The 18,538-nt window shown below is 38.8% G+C and overlaps 1 protein-coding gene across 10 annotated transcripts in view; it reads left to right on the top strand.

Moving 5' to 3' along the window:
• Positions 1-18,538, top strand: part of NEK11 (NIMA related kinase 11) — a 287,681-nt gene that overhangs the window by 41,308 nt on the left and 227,835 nt on the right. For all 10 annotated transcript variants that reach the window (XM_053903812.1, XM_053903815.1, XM_053903809.1 and 7 more), the window contains exon 3: positions 5,226-5,391. In XM_053903812.1, coding sequence (XP_053759787.1) covers positions 5,226-5,391 — 166 coding nt within the window. The remainder of the gene's footprint in view (positions 1-5,225; positions 5,392-18,538) is intronic.

Here is an 18,538-nt window from a genome sequence, read left to right as displayed (position 1 = left end):
ATCAATGTACCACTGTATTGAACCAATATCACTCTCTGCCATTATATTCTCTTATGTCCCTTTACATTTTAAATGTATATATTATATTAAAAAGTATGAAATAACTTTAAAAAGGATGTTTTGTACTCTCATGATATTTCTACCCATAGAAAAGTAAGCAACACTGTGGCCTTAAATTCCTTAGAAGATGCTACATTTTAAGACTTGAATTAATAAATAAAAATTAGCCTAAGAGAGCTAGAGTTTTGGAGATTCCATTTTCATTACCCCAAAGTGTTTACAGTGATTTGTGGTAACACCTGAACATGCCTATTGCATTGGTCAGGGCTCCCAGTACAGATAAGTGCAGCCTCCTTATGTGGTTTGAGCAGAAGGGGATTTGTTCCAGAACACAGATAGCTCACATCAGCAGCAGGAGGGCTGGGGAGCAGGTTAAAGCCTAAATTTCCAGGAACATCAGCCAGAACCATGCCACTGAAGTGGCTTGCTGCCACTTCCACCAGGGCCACGCCATTTCTTATGCCACCTATGTTAATGAAAGGGTGGCCCTGTGCCCACCCTGTTTCTTCACTCAGCTCACACCCAAAGCAAAGTCTCAGGTGAGTGCAGCTGATTGGTAGAACCTAGGTCACACCTTGGGTGCCCCAGCTCAAGCGAGATGGGAGATGTGGAGTTTTTTTGTTCGTCGGTTTTTGTGTGTTTTTATCTATCTGGGGAAGGCAGGACCCACAGTCCAGGGATCTAGTGCAATGTAGGGAGGCTGTCTAAAGATGCCGGGCAGCCTCAAATGACAGGTTTCTGCTGTAATAATGTCACGTGAAAATAACAGCAGGCAAATTGTGCAAAAGGTTTGCCCTCTACTGTTTAAAAAAAAAACTGTAGCAAAAAGATGGGAAGGAAATACGCAAAAATATTTTTTAACGTTTATTTATTTATTTTTGCTGTCAGCACAGAGCCCGGTATGGGGTTCCATCCCGCGAACCGTGAGATCATGACCTGAGCCAAAATCAAGAGTCGGACTCCCAACCAACTGAGCCACCCAGGCGCCCCAAAGCGTCATAACATCTTAAATGAGGAGAGCCTCAGATGTTATTTACTCCAACTTCACAGCACTCATCTCGATATGAAGTTTTTGAAAATATATGTATTTTTGCACATTCACGTACATTTATCTTTTTGTTTAATATTTGTCTTTCCCGGTAGATACAAGGGCAGGGCCTATGAATCTCCAGTGCCTGCTACACTGTAGACACATAGTAGGTGCTTACAACATGCATGCAATGCATGACTGTTAATGCTTAAATCACAAGGGAAGGGACATAGCTAGTTTTTTCCAGACTAACTGCAAAGCTTTCCACACCCACTAGCTGACTAGCCCTCACCAAGATGGTTGTGGCTACATGGGACCTTATCCCACTGCTCCTCATGCCTCACTGGGACATAGGGGATTCTAGAACTCTCTTGGACTCATCAGCTTCCTTGCCCCTTCAGGACCTTTTTTTTTTCACTCCTACCCCTAGCTGGACACCAGAAAATGAGAGGGTGCTGCTATTTTTTCTATGCCCTGCTTTGGAAAGAGAGCACAGTTCTTCTGTTCTCATGTTCTCCTACCCATCTTGGAGTCCTGTTCCTACTCTCCTCTCTGGACCCGGCCTAGGGGACATGAACTGTTTTCAAGGGCTCAGATACACCTAACTTTCTTGCCTTCCCTTCATCTGGTCCAGAGGGTCTCTTTCTCACCTGGAGGTGGAGAGGACACTCACCAACTGGCCACATATTCCTTCAGATCTTTTCTCTAGCCTTGGTCTCTCCTGTGGAAAATCAAAAGCCAGGGATTTCCAAAGTCACCCTCCAAAGTTTGTCAGTTTGTTACTGATTCTAGAAAGAAAGAAGCATGCCACTTGGGAAAAAGAACAGAAAGTTTGTAAGTTAAGTGGGTCTGCAGGGATGCTTGTGTGTGTAGGTTTTTTTTGTTGTGTTGTGTTGCGTTTTGCTGCTGTCATAAAGTTTCTCCCAAACAGTTGAAGTTCTGATAAAATAAATATCTGTCATGTTATTTAGGAGTGGGTGACAGGCTGAGAGTCACCGAGCAGGTGACAAACTGTCCTTGTTTTGGTATGTTTCCATGCTGCCTTCGACTGATATTGATCTCATATTTTGTGATAGGTAATGAGAGTTTCCTCTGTTGGTTCAGTGACATGATTTTAGGTAAGGAAGGTAGAATGTCTCTGCGTCAGCTAGAGATGATTGTATTAGATACCACCTGTCTTAATAGCCCTACCTTCGTCTGCTAAGCTGTGGGCAAATGAGATTTTATGCTTTATCATCAGGCTGCCAGACAGGACTCAGGTTAACTATATGTAAAATCTCAAGCTCTGTTGCACAATAGTTGGTGTTTATGAGGAAAAATAAGTATACTTAAGCTTTTTATAGCATTTGTTCCTTCACAGCAAGACAATATTGCAAGTTTGTGTAAGCCTTTATGTTGTCATGCTTAACCACTGTGACTTTTACGACTGCATATTAGCTGGGCACAGTAAATTACTGGAAAGGCACTATGAAGATGTCATTGAGCTTTGCTAGCTGCGTGGTAATCTTCAGAAGTTACAGAAAAACATAACTACGGATGTCATTTCAAGCTCCTTTTACTAACAGTCTGGATGCCACTCTTAATAACATGAGGTTATTTTTAACCAAATTCTTGATGGAACTGGTCTTCTTATAGAAAATGGTCCCATGCAAGCATTTCTCTAGAATCACTTCATTATCAAGTAGGGGCCTGAGAAGGTGTTCATTACCTAACAACACCAAAGGGGAAGGGAACCAAATGTTCCAACTTTCTAAATTGCAGTCCTAGTTAAAGACACCTGTAAATGGCAAAGCAGAGCCTGTGAGGCCCCCTGTTTAGGGCCCTCCTATCTAATGCAGCCAGTGCCTGCTGGGGTTGTCTTTTAGGGGTTCACAATGGGAAGACCATGAGAAACATTTAAAATGAATAAAATGTTATAAATGATTCAAGTTTTAGGAAAACTGATTTCCCAATAATGGCCATCTTGAAATAGAAGATTCTCCTGATGAATCAGATTTTGGAGAATGGAAACTTAACAACAAGCTTTTATTGGTCAAGAAAAAAAGCCAAATGTCACCCAACACGCGATATGGATCAGTAAGATAAGGACACTTTCTAAGTTTTCCTACGTAGTGTCTCAGCTTTTAGGACAGATTGTCTAACCTAGAATTTTTATGAAATGTTTGCCACTGAGGAATAGGAGAGGCAAAAACTGCACAAGACAGTGCTGACTGCAGTATTAAAGCTTCTAGGCCCTGCATCTGAGCGAAGAAACAGGCTCTGTCTCTGGTATTGCCTGAGGAAATGTCTTCCACAGTGAAACAACTAGGGGGGAGTCTTATTTGAATCAATGAAAAAATGTTTAGTATAATCACATTTTTAAGAATGATAGGAGCTCTCCTATCCATTGTGATTGGGGCTGGTACTTGGGTAAACAGAGGAAACAATTTTTAAATGCAATGACATAATGAAAATATTTACATCAATGTAAAACATATTATTGCACATTTTCTCCAATTTTTTGATGCACAGCCAATATCTAATGTTTTCTGATTAAAGGTCCCTTCATCTTTTTTTTTTTTTTTTTGCATAAACTACATCCATAGTATGTTAAGTTTTCCAGGTTTACCTTCTTTAAAACGGAATGAAAATTTAGCAGCATGAATTCAGAATACTTGATTTTTACATTTTTAAACCAACTTTTTAGCGCTACTTGTCAATTACTTATTTAACCGCAATTCTTTTTTGTAATTTGTCACTGTCAAGTTTTTCGGTAAGTGTTTGACTTAGTTTTCCTCACAAAGATAACACTCATAGTCATCCTTCATCAGTTTGTCATATTTAAGTCACAAATTTACAGTAGTGAGCACAACTGGCGTAACAAGTTTGGGAGTAAACACAATGACTCGGTAAGCACACATCTTACCTGGAAGGGCAGGAGTTAACGGGTGTGCCAGAGAGCACCTCCTGGGCACCTAGTGGGCACAGGCATTACTTGTGGCAAAAGCTGCTGTCAGCATCTGTTAGAAAGGGCTGGAGAGCTCTGCTTAATCTATGAGTTGGTTGAAGGACCTTTAATTAAGACTGTTTCTACTATAAATACATTTTCATTAATATGCATAGGCTGTAACTCTTAAAGACTATCTTTGTGAAATGTTTTCTAGCATGGGTTTTGCAGAACTTGCCTTAATGAATAGCCAACGTTTACTTATAATCAGCAGAATCTGTCTCACATGTAATTGGTGCTCTAAAGTGCTTTTCCCTGGCAATCTAGTTTATACTCGGTACCGTAATTGGTTTGTTCATCAGACTATTTTTTTCTTAGATGGGAAGAGATAGTATTTTGGTCCACTCCTCATTGAATTATCACAGTTTAAAATTAATAATTTGGAGATTTAATGAGCTCTTGTTCCATTTATACATGCTTGAGACCCTAAATACCTCTATCAATGTTTTTAGATTTTTTTTTTTCTCTTAAACACTAATAGCAATAAAGTATGCTATGCCAAGAATAGTTTGAAAAAGAAAGGAAATAGATAATGGCCCCATTGATATTAAGTTGATAGATTTGGAAAATTTTAGAGCTGAGATAGAAGCATGTGTGTGTGTGTGTGTGTGTGTGTGTGTGTGTGTGTGTGTATAAGAGGCAGAGAAAGACAAAGTCAAAGAAAGACACAGAGAGACAGAGTGACAGATATATATAAGTGAGAGAGAGAGAGAGACAAAGAGAGACAGAGATAGATACCAAGATAGGAATAGAGAGAAATAGAAAAGCTGAGGAAAACAGATAAGGTGAGAGATAAAACATACACAGAGACAGATGGAAGCAGAGACACCATGTGAAAGACAAAGAGAAACTGAGACATATAGAGACCAAGGAAGAGCCACCTCAGCAATGTTGCTTAAGATTAGCTCAGTCTCTGCCCAGTTTGATCAAAACTGTAGTGCCACAGGTGTGTCAGTGACCGGGCTAGGCAAGCAGGCCCAGGGACCACTAGGAGACTCAGTATCATAACAGCCAATACCAGACCTATGATTGGGTCGGAGCCTGGGCATTAACTAGGTGGCCCTGAACCATTTGTTCATATAAATTATTTTTTTTAATCTAAATGTACTTAAATATTGTTTGTTTTTTTGTTTTTGTTTTTGGCTGCAGAAAAGTACTGAAGGAAATCTCTGTGGGAGAACTCAATCCAAATGAGACTGTGCAGGCCAATTTGGAAGCCCAGCTCCTTTCCAAGCTGGACCACCCAGCCATTGTCAAGTTCCATGCAAGCTTTGTGGAGCAAGATAATTTCTGCATTATCACCGAGTACTGTGAGGTGAGACTCTCCTCTTTTGGAATTCTCAATAAAAATCTGTTTCATGGTAAATGGCACTCTGTAAAGGGACATCTCATAAGTTCAATTATCAAATCACTAGCCGGTGGGTGGGGGGATGGGTTAAATAGGTGATGGGGATTAAGGATGTTGTGATGAGCACCTGGTGTTGTATGGAAGCGTTGAATCACTATATTGTATACCTGAAACTAATATTACACTGTGATGTTAACTAAGTGGAATTTTAAATAAAAACTGAAAAGAAAAGAACCCCTCAAGCTGGACTATAAAGACCCGGGATATCGCGTCTTGCAACTGAGAATTATAATCTTTAGGTAATTGACAAACTCACTTCCAATGAAGGAGTATTTGCTGCAGAAGAATGCTTCTTGGGGATGTATTTTAGGGAGAATGTCACCCAAACCTTCTACAGTGGGTCCATTGGACAGACCACTTAAATGCTATAATGGAGTCCTGCATGGAGCAGAGGTCCATCTCTTGAGTTTTGGATTCTAGGCTTATTCCTCATTTTCCTCCATGGAAATTTGGAAATGGAAATATGGCCCATTTTCCTCATGGAAATATTTCTTCATACTTATAAATTTGTGATTAATGGCTTCAGATATTTTCAATTTTCCCTGCCTCTCCATGTTCTCTGCAAGTAATAGCTGTGCATTTTACTGAGCCCCAACCAAATATGAAGCTGCTTGGAAAGGTACCAGAGGGGGAAAGTGCCAAGGTGTATCTATAATATGAATCTGTATGTTTGTTCCTGAGAGGCTAGGTAGAGGGGAGTTATAAGGGCGGGGTCAGGCAGAGAGTACGTAAAGATGACCTTGCTCAGAAAGTATCTTCCAGAACATTCTGGGGGCTAGTCTTAGGCAAATGCACTTTGGGAGAATTTGGTGCTATTTATACTTTAGAGTGAATTTAGCCAGTTCATCACCTGGGTGTTGCTGGGGCCTGAATGAAAAGATGCTGGGGAGAAAGAAGATGCTCCTTAGAATGGAAGACAGGTCTGTTTGGGTCAGAAACTTTGGACAGCCAGAGGGTGCCATGTGTTTGAGAAGCAGAAAAGAAAAGGCAAGAGGAGATGAAGCTTGGAAGGAGTAGGGATAGCAACAAAAGTCAACCTTTTCTGCTTTACACATCAGCTGGTGTATATTAACCAATATAAGTCAAAAGCCCAATTTAAATATCTGCAAGTTTGAGATATTCCAAGTGTCAGCTATTTCCCTGCAGGTCAGCCTCTTTGGCTCAGCTTTGCCAGGTGTTTCCTCATCTACTCTTCTGCTTGGAGGAAAGTAAGGGAAAAGAAGGGGCGGGGAGAGAAACAGGGAGTTTGGATGTCCGCTTCTCCTTCATCAGTGGACTATTAAGAAAAGTAAAATGATGAGTTGTGCAGAGCAGTGATAACGACCAGCTACTCGGACATGTATGTCATGAATCCATCCAAAACTGCAGGTATTTCCATATATAGCTACAATATGATCTGTCTGCTACAGTTTAATCATTTTTCTTCCTTTAGCCCTCCAGTTAATCAACTGCTTGTGACCATAGAGGTAGCTCTACTGCTGCTTTTAGCACACTGGATTTTCCAAAGATTCTTTCCTGGTCTTAACAATATTTTTCACTGTAGTCATTCCTGTGCAATAGAGCTTTCTGTGATAATGGAAATGTTCCATATTTGTGCTCTCCAATGCAATAGTCAGGAGTCACACATGACTTTTCAGCCCTTGACCAAGTGTGGCTAGTGTGATTGAGGAACCAGATGTTAAATTTTATTTAATTTTAATATATTTAAATTAAATAACAAAATATGGCTACTGGCTACCATATTGGACACGTCTAGGTGATAAGCTATAACTTTCTTTCCCTGCCTTATTTTTAAATTTTTTTAACTTTAATGTAACTTTAAGCTACCAGAAAAGTTATAAGAATAACACATGAACTCCCATATACTGTTTGTCCAGATTTGCCAATTGCTTTATCATTCTATTTATTCATCTATCTGTCTATCTATCTATCTATCTATCTATCATCTATCCATCTATCTTTCCTGAACCATTTGAGAGGGAGTTGCAGACACAATGCCTCTTTGTTCTAAATACTACTATATTTTCTAAGGCCAAGGACAGTGTCTTTTATAGCCCTGATACAATGATCAAAATTAGAAAATTAACATTGATACAATGTTAGTACGTAATCCATTGGATGTCAAAATGTGATCCCAGGCCAGCAGCATCATTATTACTTGGGCACTCCACCCCAGCCGTACTGAATCAGAAATTCTGGAGGTGCGGTCTGGCAATCTGTGTTTTGACAAGCCCACCAGGTGAGGCCCATCCACAATCCATCTTCAAATTTAGCCCATTTGTCCCAATTACGTCCTTGGAAAGGATATTTCTGTATGTTTTTTTCTCTCACAGGATCCAGTCCAGGATCATCTGTGTTAATTTTTAAATGCTGGTGGTTTCCAAGGGTTGAGCTACTCTCCCGGGAGGGGCGTTGCCATGGTGACAGCCACAGGCAGGCAGGGGAACCACTGAGGGGTCTTCCTGGGCTCCAGGCTGCTGAGCTGTCAGACTGTCACTTATCTGACTTCTAAGGAATGACGTTTGCGGATCGCTGGTTCTTGTTGTTAACAGAGATATTTCTCATTATCAGACCCACATTTGCTCTTAACTCGCACAACTCTGGCATTATCCTCTCTTTATTGAGGTAAAATCATGCTGGAAATAGCAGATGGCTAAACTTGTACCTCATAGAAAAATGCTATCACCATTGAAATAGTTGGTCTTTTTTCTCTCCAAGTTTGCTCTTTTGTAATTTAATTTGGGACCTTGCAAGATCCAAATATATAAATGCATTTGTGAGACTGCTGGATCTACCACTCAACCCTTTGGGCACATAACATCAGATAAGAGCGTCAAAAGCAAACAACTGAACTCTCACAACTTCTTGTCAAGATCTAACCAAATCTTTGACAGGGAATAGTTCCAAAACTGCCAAAATGGAAGAGTATTTCAAATATTGACGTCTTCTCTTCTCCCCCGCCCCCACTCCCACCACCCAGTGTTAAATGGAACTACTTGCCATTTCCTGTGTGTCCTGCACAGTTTCACACCTCTTCATCTGTGCTTGGGCCATTCCTTTCAGAGTGTCCTTTCTCATAGCCCCACATCTTCGAATCCTACTCATCCTCTTAGGCCCAGCAGAAATGGTACCTCCTCTGCAAAGACTTCAATAACCTCCTGGTGGAAATCCCTCCCCACCCCCACCACATAGCATTATATGTCTCCTGGCACTCAGTACATTATGCATGGTATGAACCGTCTCAGACTTTAGATGTGTGGGATTGATCTTTTTCTGATTAATTTTTGTATCATATCAGGGACCCACGTAGTGAGCCACAAAGCAATTAGCAATCAGAAATTTTTTTTTTCTGACGAATTCTTTATTACTTGCTTGCAGCTGCCTCCCACCTCATTTCTGTCAAAGACTAATGGTAAAAGATAAAGTATTGGATCCTTCTACCTGTTACATATGTCAAAAGCATTTTGTCCTACCTTATTTTGCTGGCACACCTAACAATGTACTGCACTGGAGAGCTGTGAGGTACTACCTACCCACCTGGGTGAGGACAAGGCATCCCCAGAAACCTGGGCGTTAACTTAGGAGATGCAGTAGAGTATAGGTGAGTATAGCCCATGTATCTTCAGCAGAGAGAGACCATAATGCTATCAGCTGAAAGCAGGAAAGGTTGGACTTGTCTATTTTCTGCTTAGTGATATTTTTTAAATTTTATTTTTATTGATTTATTTTTTTAACGTTTGTTTATTTTTGAGGGAGAGAGAGAGAGAGAGAGAGCAGGGAGGGGCAGAGAGAGAGAGGGAGACACAGAATCTGAAGCAGGCTTCACGTTCCATGCTGTCAACAGAGAGCCCAACGTGGGGAGTAAACTCACCGTGAGATCATGACCTGAGCCAAAGTCGGACGCTTAACCGACTGAGCCACCCAGGCACGCCTATTTTCTGCTTAGTGATATTAACATAACTAAACAGAAACTATCTTAGTGTAATGGTAGTGCTCAACCTTGGCTGTACATTAGAATCATGAGGAGATTTCAAAAATCACAAGACCTGAGGCCCATCTCCAGAAAGTTTGATTTAATTGATCTGGATTTTTATCTGGACATCAGGAGTTTTGAATGCTCTCCAGGTGATTCTAATGTGTAGCCAGGGCTGAGAGCTGCATAAAAAAGTTGAATGGTTAGTGTGGAAGCAGAAAAATGGAGCCGTAAAGGAAAACTTGGTCAGTGTGTATGGAGCGCTGAGCAAAGATGAGGCCTGGACTGGAGAACGGGGAATTCTGGCTCTGGTGGTGGGTTAGGTTTTATGCTCAGGCCACCTCATTAGGTGCTATGATAATTACCTGGCCTGTTCTCCTTGCTCCGTGTGCAACTTCTGATTATAATTCAGCTCTCCACATATGCCTCTTCTAACAGGAAAAAATCTGCTGGCTAAACTGACATGAGCTCCCTGTTGTCTTGGCAGCTGTAGCTCTCACTGCATGTGAATAAATTGGCATTCTAGATTATTTATTGGTTCCTTAACAGTTTGAAATTCACCAAGGCAATGATAGTCAGGAGTCTTTCCAAAAGCCATTATTGAGCCCCAAATCTGTGTCAGATATAATTCTAGAGAGTGTGGGGCAACAGAGATAATATAATATTTCTTTAATGAACCCGTCTGGTAGAATAAACAAATCATTTCTATCAATAGCAAAAGTACAAGCTAGATATGGTAAGTGTTGAGGGAAGGAGGTGTTTAAAGTCCTGTGCAAGTTAAGACTAGAGAGAAATGGACTATGGAAACCATGGAGGAGCTGGCATTATATTTGAACTTGAAGTATGGAAAGGATTTGGTCAAGGGAGATGGGGCAAGGACATTTTAGTTAAAGGGAATAATGTGATAAAAAGCTAAGAAGTAGAAAAGCATGGGCCATGATTTAAGAACCTAATACTTCACTTTTAATTATAATGTGTTTGCATTTCCTAATGTTAACAACTTATATACCCATTGTATAATAATCAAAACCAGGGTATTAATATTTTACCAGTTTTATTCCTACTGTCTTTGTCTGTTCCAGGGCCCAATCTAGGATCCTGCATTGTGTATAATTGTTGCATCTCCCTATTCCTTTCTTGTCGGTGACAGTTCCCTTTTCCAGCCTTGTTTTCTATGACCTTGATACTTTTGATGACTACTGGTAACTTATTTTGTAGAAGGCCTCTCAGTTTGGATTTGCCTGATGTTTCCTTGTGATTAGATTGAGGTTCTATATTCTGAGGAAGCACACAAGTGATGTGATGTCCTTCTCACTACATCATATTAAGAGGGAACATGATGCTAGTGCAGCTTATTACTGGTGATAACTTTGACTGATTGAAGTAGTGTCTGCTGGATTTCTCCACTACGGTGTTACTATTTTCTTTTTTTGTAATGGGTAAGTATCTTGGGAAAAATATTTTGAGACTATGCTAATATCCTGTTTTTCCTCAAACTTTCACCCACAGATTTTAGCATCTTTCAGTAAAGGTTGCCTGGAGTACTTTATACTGTGATATTTTGCTAATGGTGATTATGTATTTCCCTCACTCTTTCTATATTTACTAATTGGGATTCTCTTATAAGGAAGAGCTGTTCTACTGTCCCTTTCCCATTTATGTATTCAATTATTTATTTATATCAGCATGAACTCAGGAATATTTATTTTATTCTATGGTTTATAACCCAATACTGTCATTTTTGTTTTGTTGTTCAAACTGTTCCAACTTTAGCTGTTGGGGTTCCTTCAGGTTGGCTCTTGTGTCCTCTTAACGTGCCCTTATCCTTTTTCAAGGAGAGGTAGATTCTTATTAATTAATTTTATTTTATAGATGAGGAAACAGGACCCCAGAGAGGTGGAGTGATTTTCTGGCAGTCACATGGCTAGAATATTGAATTTCATCTAGGGCAGAACGAGGACCAGGGGTATTGGGAAAATTGCTCCTTTTTTTTTTTTCTTTTACTTGGATCGCTCTAATTCCTTCCATAGTATTTAATAGAGTCAACCAAATAGTCCATGGTTCCTGCCTCCCCAAGCATGTAATTATCTACCTGTACATGGACATGAATTGGAAGACATTGGTTGTTTTATTGCTCATACCAACAATGTTAACCAAACACGTTTCAAATTGTGGCCCTAAGCACAAATTTCTACATAGCTACACTAATCAAGCCTATGTAAATTATACAAAATGAAAACTTCCAGTTATAAGATGAACAAGATGTGGGAATCTAGAATATAGTTCTGGGCACAGGGACATAGCTTACAATACTGTACTGTATACCTGAAATTTGCCAAGAGAGTAGATCTCAAGTGCTCACACCACCACCAAAAAAAAAAAAAAAAAAAAAAAAGATAACTATGTGAAGTATTGGATGTGTCAGTTAACTTGAATGTGGTAATCATCTCACAATTCATGTGTGTGTGTGTGTATATATATATATATATATATATATATATATATATATATATGCGTGCATTTCCTTTTCTTGGCTTTTTCTCACTTATACTCGGTATCTTTATCTTTGTTTTTATACATAAACACAAAAACACAAGTATATCAGTTTGTACACACATACATATTTTAATATGATGATGATGATGTTATTAAGTATTTTACGTCTCTCAGTAGGAGACTAGGTAGGGCTTGAAATAGTGGAAAGTGTGTGGACTTTGTCATTACACTGACTTGTGTTCAGATCTTGGTCTATTTCCTTAAGGAAGTTATTTCATTTCTGTGATCCTTTTCCTGCTATTAAGATAGTGTATCAACACCTCTTTTGTTAGTTTTTTTTAAGGATTTGAAATAGTGAATATTGAAAAAATGGCTCTCAGAACCTTGCACCTAGTAGACTGCCAGTAATGGAAGTTGTTATTTATAATCATTCATTATTTCATTGTTGCTCCCCTCTCCCCTTTCCAGTTGTTTTCTGGAAGGCAGGCTCATTTTTAACTCTGAGTTTGACTTGGAACCTTTAGTATGATTCATGCCAGAAGGAGGAAACATGCAAATTCTTAAACACTAATGAGTCTGATAGCAACTTTCAAGCAAGTACTTGCCAAAGATTTATTTGTACTGTACAAAAGAAAATTTGAAATTTTCTCTTATGTTTCTTATTTATTTAAAACTATTTAAATAAACGAAGTAAGTAGGCTGAGTTTTAACAATCTCGAACTTCTAGTAAGTGTCAGTAGTGAATTTGGCAATGACATGTAGCAATCAGGCTTACTAGCTCTCAGCTCTCAGAGAGTCCTTGTAACTTCATAATACTGGGTATGCGTTGAGTCTGCAATTAAAGAAAAATCTTTTTCTGTCCTTTTAAAGCCACTGCTTATTGTCCTGAAGCTCTGTCTGGGGCCACTAACAACCAAATTGTTTTGTTACAGTTGAGGGAGACTCGTAGGTTATTGATTATTGTGACATTGATTCATGACCATCTGTCTTAGTCCATTCAGGCTGCTATAACAATATACCATAGACCCGGTGGCTTATAAACAACAGACATTTATTTCTCACGGTTCTGAAGGCTGGAAGTCTGAAATCACGATTCCAGCAGATTCAGTGTCTGGTGAAGACTGGATTCCTGGTTCATAAATGGTCATCTTCTTGCTGTGTCCTCACATGCTAGAAGAGGTGAGCGAGGGGTGTCTGGCTGGCTCAGTCGGTTAAGTGTCCAACTCTTGATTTCGGCTCGTCGTGATCTCATAGTTGGTTGTGAGATTGAGCCTCGTGTCAGGCTCTGGGCTGGGTGTGGAGCGTGCTTAAGATTCTTTCTTTTCCTGTCCCTCTGCTCCTCCCCGGCTTGTGTGTGTGTGCATGTGTGTACGCACACGCATGCATGCCCACGTTCTCTTTCCCTCTCTCTCTCAAAAAAAGAAGAGGTGAGGGAGTTCTCTGGGGTCTCTTTTATAAAGACACTAATTTTATTCATGAGGCCTCCACCCTTATGATCTAATCATATCCCAAAGTCCCCACCCCCTAATACTATCACACTGAGGTGGGGTAGGATTTCTACATAGGTATTTTGGGGAGATACAAACATTCAGTCTATAAGCACCATCCTTCCCAGTATGAGCTCCGGGTAGCCACATATCACGGCTGTCTTCAATGGCCTGCTTTCCTGGGATTGCTGCTGATTGAAAGAACTAAACATTATCTTTAGAAAGGTATATCCTATCAGGCCTCTCTCTCTGGTTTTTCTGGGCAGTTCCATCCTGGAGAAGGTAGGCCTTCCTGAATTTGGTCTGTGTCAGTTCTGTGGCAGTTAGGGAGGACTGTAAATCATGTGAGTGTTTGATTTTTAAAATAATTTTTTAATGTTTATTTATATATGGGAGAGAGAGAGAGACAGAGAGAGAGAGACAGAGAGAGAGAGAGAGAGAGAGAGAGAGAGAGAGAGTGTGAGCGGGGGAGGGGCAGAGAGAGGGGGACAGAATCTGAAGCAGACTCCAGGCTCTGAGCCCGACGCAGGGCTCAAGCTCACCAACTGTGAGATCATGACCTGAGCTCAAGTCAGACGCTTAACCCACTGAGCCATCCAGGCGGCCCGAGGGTCTGATTTTATATACCTGAATGGATCTACTCATGATTTTTAATTAATTAATCTGATTTGTTCTATTTACTTTCTTTGTTTAAGCCATGATATATTTTAACCTTTTAACAACAAAGTTAAAAAGTAAGGCCACTGAGGTGTGCCTGGCTGGTTCAGTCAGTGGAGCATGCAACTCTTGGTCTCAGGGTCATGGGTTCCAGCCCCATTTGGGTGTGGAGCCTACTTAAAATACAAATTAAAAAAAAAAAAAAGGAAGGCCACAAATTTTTACTTAAAATTGTTAATGTAAAAATTGAAAAGCAAAATTAGTTTTATTTAAAAGATGTGTCTTAATACACTAATACAAAGCAATTCATAAATCCATTAGAATTTACAGCGTTTGGGGTGTGGCTTTAACTGACATATGACTTTATATAAATATAAATATAAGTATTCAAAAATGGAATAACCCACTTCAAATAGTTTATTTTAAAAGCAACCCAGTGATTTATAGAAGAAAGCATTTCATGTCACTTGAGATAAAAATAAGTTCTATTTTATTTTTATTCATGTACATTTCTATCACCAGGAAGAACACTTACTCTAAAAGAATTTGGAAAAAGAAATTAGCAGCCAAACCCAGGAATTCTCATTTGTATTATCAGACTTGAACATCATGATACTACATGGCATTATTTAGTACCTATTTAGAAACCGAGTTTTCTTATTTTGCTTTTAAGAGCATGGTGTGGCCTACCATTTCCTCCACTTTTTTGCACTCCATTGCAGTGCACTTCCAAAATGCCAAGGGAATGTCTTCAGGTTCTACAACATAACGACAGATGATCTTCACACCCCCTCCACCTCCATTTATTGGTGTTTTTGAAAAAATATGTCATTATAAAAAGATTCTTATTCAGCCCTGTCCGAAGTACATCTTTTTCCTTTGGAATTTTTCAAACTGTTGGACCAAATGTTGCCACTGATGGGTGAAATATTAAGTGTATGGCCCATTTGTGTTATTATCTAGCAACATTTGTTAAAATGTGGTCCATGGACTACCTGTCCCAGAGTCACTTAGGATACTTGTTTAAAAATAGAGATTGCTTTGTCATCTCCAGACTTACTAAATCAGAGTGTCTGTGGATGCGGTCCAGGAATATGCATTTTAAACAAGAAACATGGATGATTCTGATGCCTGCTAAAATTTGAAGTCCACTGGAAGGATGTATTAGAAGCTTATTGAAAGGTGATGTGGGGTGTTAGAGAGCAGCATTGAAGATGTCAACCAAATGACTTAATAAGGAGCAACTTTTTAATTTTAAAATGAAGTAGGGCAGAACAGTTTTTCAAGCTCCTCCCAACCCTAGAATCCAAAGGTTATTTCATGCTTTGTATATGCTCTGGGCATTGCAGTTTTGTTGTATTCAGACTTCTGAGAATGTTCTACTTTGGCTTTTTAAACTGGTTGTAAGTGCTTCTGTTGAAGACTTAAAAAAAAACAGGGATTGATTTTTTTTAATTAAATGCTTTTAGGATTTAAAACTTTTTAATGGAATCAAAGATGGAGTTTAGACACTGTATTTGAGTTGTTCTTCATTCCTTCAAGGCCTTGGCATTTCAAAGTCAATCTGATGTTGGCTAATTGGGCTGGGGGAGGGAGGAGAGTCCAGTAACCCAGCAAATGGTACATTTTGGGTTACAGATTTTCAGAACTTCAGAAGTTAACATCAAGGCTTTATTTGCAACTTTCAAGGGGTGATATTACTGAAAGAGCATTTTCTGTGAGCAATATAGACTTGAGGCAACATTAATATTGGTTTAAGTAAAAGTCAATATTATTCACTAAAGTTTTTCTTAGCAATAAAAGTCATCATTAAATATTTCTCAAAGACAAAGTTGAGAAAACAATGAGCCTGCAGATAGTGTAATAAGAACTTAAACTGAGGTAAGACATTTTATCAAAAACATTTGATTTTTACTTGGAAGATGGCTTAGAGAAAGAAAGTCATAAATGCTTTCCATATTCATATTTCAAAATCCATCTGCTTCACAAAAAATATATTTCTTTGGTTGTGATATAAAAGCATAATTTTTTATCTTTATCTGTGAGGGACTTGATTACCTAATTTAAATCCTAAGAAAATAATCAACAGAGTATTTATTAAAGAACAAAGTACATACAAAGCAAATCATGTTTCTTAGAGATAAACGTACAAAATGAAAATTGTAGGGGTAGTAACTTGATGAGCATGAGGCCCAGCTCTCTGATTAATTTTTTGGTGTTCTATTTTCTTGTCAACTAAACAGGTTCCTTGCTTAATGTTAGGAACTGGTTCAGTTTTCCTTCTTATGGTTCTACTCAGAGAGTGAGGGGGAGCTTGATCCTTTTGGCATTTCACTTTGAGGCCTACTATTGAAGGCCCTATTTCTTTTTCTTTTTTAATAGTCTAAATATATATATATGTATATATGTATATATATATGTATATATGTATATATGTATATATATGTATATATGTATATATATGTATATATGTATATATATGTATATATATGTATATATATGTATATATGTATATATATGTATATATGTATGTATATATGTATATATGTATATATATGTATATATGTATGTATATATATAGTCACCAGAAATCATATATGTGTGTGTGTGTGTGTGTATATATATATATATATACACACATATACATATAGTCACCAGAAATCGTGCACATACTTAATATCAATGCAGGAAACAAATAAGCAAGTTTCAGTTACCACTTGAGGAGAGAGCATTAGGAGGTAATTGTCAGACTAACAATAAATGTCACCCAGGGAGTGTGCTCCTGTCATGGCAAGATAACTCACAAAGGACATAATTCTACTCACTCACAAAGAAAGCAATACCAAAACTGATACAAATGTGTAAAACATTCACATTTATATAATTTATTTGGGATAAATTCTTGAAAGGAATGCTATTTTAACACATGAATTTTTCCAAATTTTAGTGTTATTACAATTGGGGTAGACAATTACATATGCAAAGTCTGTTTTCATAGGGACAATTGTACTTTTGTATGACCTTTCTAAAGTAAGAAACATTGGGTTGGATTATATTTCTATAAGGCAAGTTTTTCTTTTTTCTTTCCTTCTTCCTTCCTTCCTTCCTTCTTTCCTTCCTTCCTTCCTTCTACCCATCTATCCATCCATCCATCACTCCTCATCTGAAGCTATTAAGGAAGGACACAGCAACATATATAATTATCTTTCTGACAGTGGAGATATTTGATCATATTCAGAGAATCTAAATGGGATATTGAAAGGGTATCTTGCTTTTTGTTTTAAAATTAGTATGTGGGAATCCCAGACTTTAGCCTCTACTACAAAGCTGTAATCATCAAGACAGCATGGTATTGGCATAAAAACAGACACATAGACCAATGGAATAGAATAGAAACCCCAGAACTAGACCCACAAATGTATGGCCAACTAATCTTTGACAAAGCAGGAAAGAACATCCAATGGAAAAAAGACAGTCTCTTTAACAAATGGTGCTGGGAGAACTGGACAGCAACATGCAGAAGATTGAAACTAGACCACTTTCTCACACCATTCACAAAAATAAACTCAAAATGGATAAAGGACCTGAATGTGAGACAGGAAACCATCAAAACCTTAGAGGAGAAAGCAGGAAAAGACCTCTCTGACCTCAGCCGTAGCAATCTCTTACTCGGCACATCCCCAAAGGCAAGGGAATTAAAAGCAAAAGTGAATTACTGGGACCTTATGAAGATAAAAAGCTTCTGCACAGCAAAGGAAACAACCAACAAAACTAAAAGGCAACCAACGGAATGGGAAAAGATATTTGCAAATGACATATCGGACAAAGGGCTAGTATCCAAAATCTATAAAGAGCTCATCAAACTCCACACCCGAAAAACAAATAACCCAGTGAAGAAATGGGCAGAAAACATGAATAGACACTTCTCTAAAGAAGACATCTGGGTGGCCAACAGGCACATGAAAAGATGTTCAACGTCGCTCCTTATCAGGGAAATACAAATCAAAACCACGCTCAGATATCACCTCACGCCAGTCAGAGTGGCCAAAATGAAGAAATCAGGAGACTATAGATGCTGGAGAGGATGTGGAGAAACAGGAACCCTCTTGCACTGTTGGTGGGAATGCAAATTGGTGCAGCTGCTCTGGAAAGCAGTGTGGAGGTTCCTCAGAAAATTAAAAATAGACCTACCCTATGACCCAGCAATAGCACTGCTAGGAATTTATCCAAGGGATACAGGAGTACTGAAGCATAGGGGCACTTGTACCCCAATGTTTATGGCAGCACTCTCAACAATAGCCAAATTATGGAAAGAGCCTAAATGTCCATCAACTGATGAATGGATAAAGAAATTGTGGTTTATATACACAATGGAATACTACGTGGCAATGAGAAAAAATGAAATATGCCCTTTTGTAGCAACGTGGATGGAACTGGAGAG

This window comes from Panthera pardus, unplaced genomic scaffold, assembly GCF_024362965.1.
Source record: "Panthera pardus isolate Hobbes unplaced genomic scaffold, ASM2436296v1 HiC_scaffold_16, whole genome shotgun sequence".
Taxonomy (NCBI): Eukaryota; Metazoa; Chordata; class Mammalia; order Carnivora; family Felidae; genus Panthera; species Panthera pardus.
This window is presented reverse-complemented; position numbering and strand designations above follow the sequence as displayed.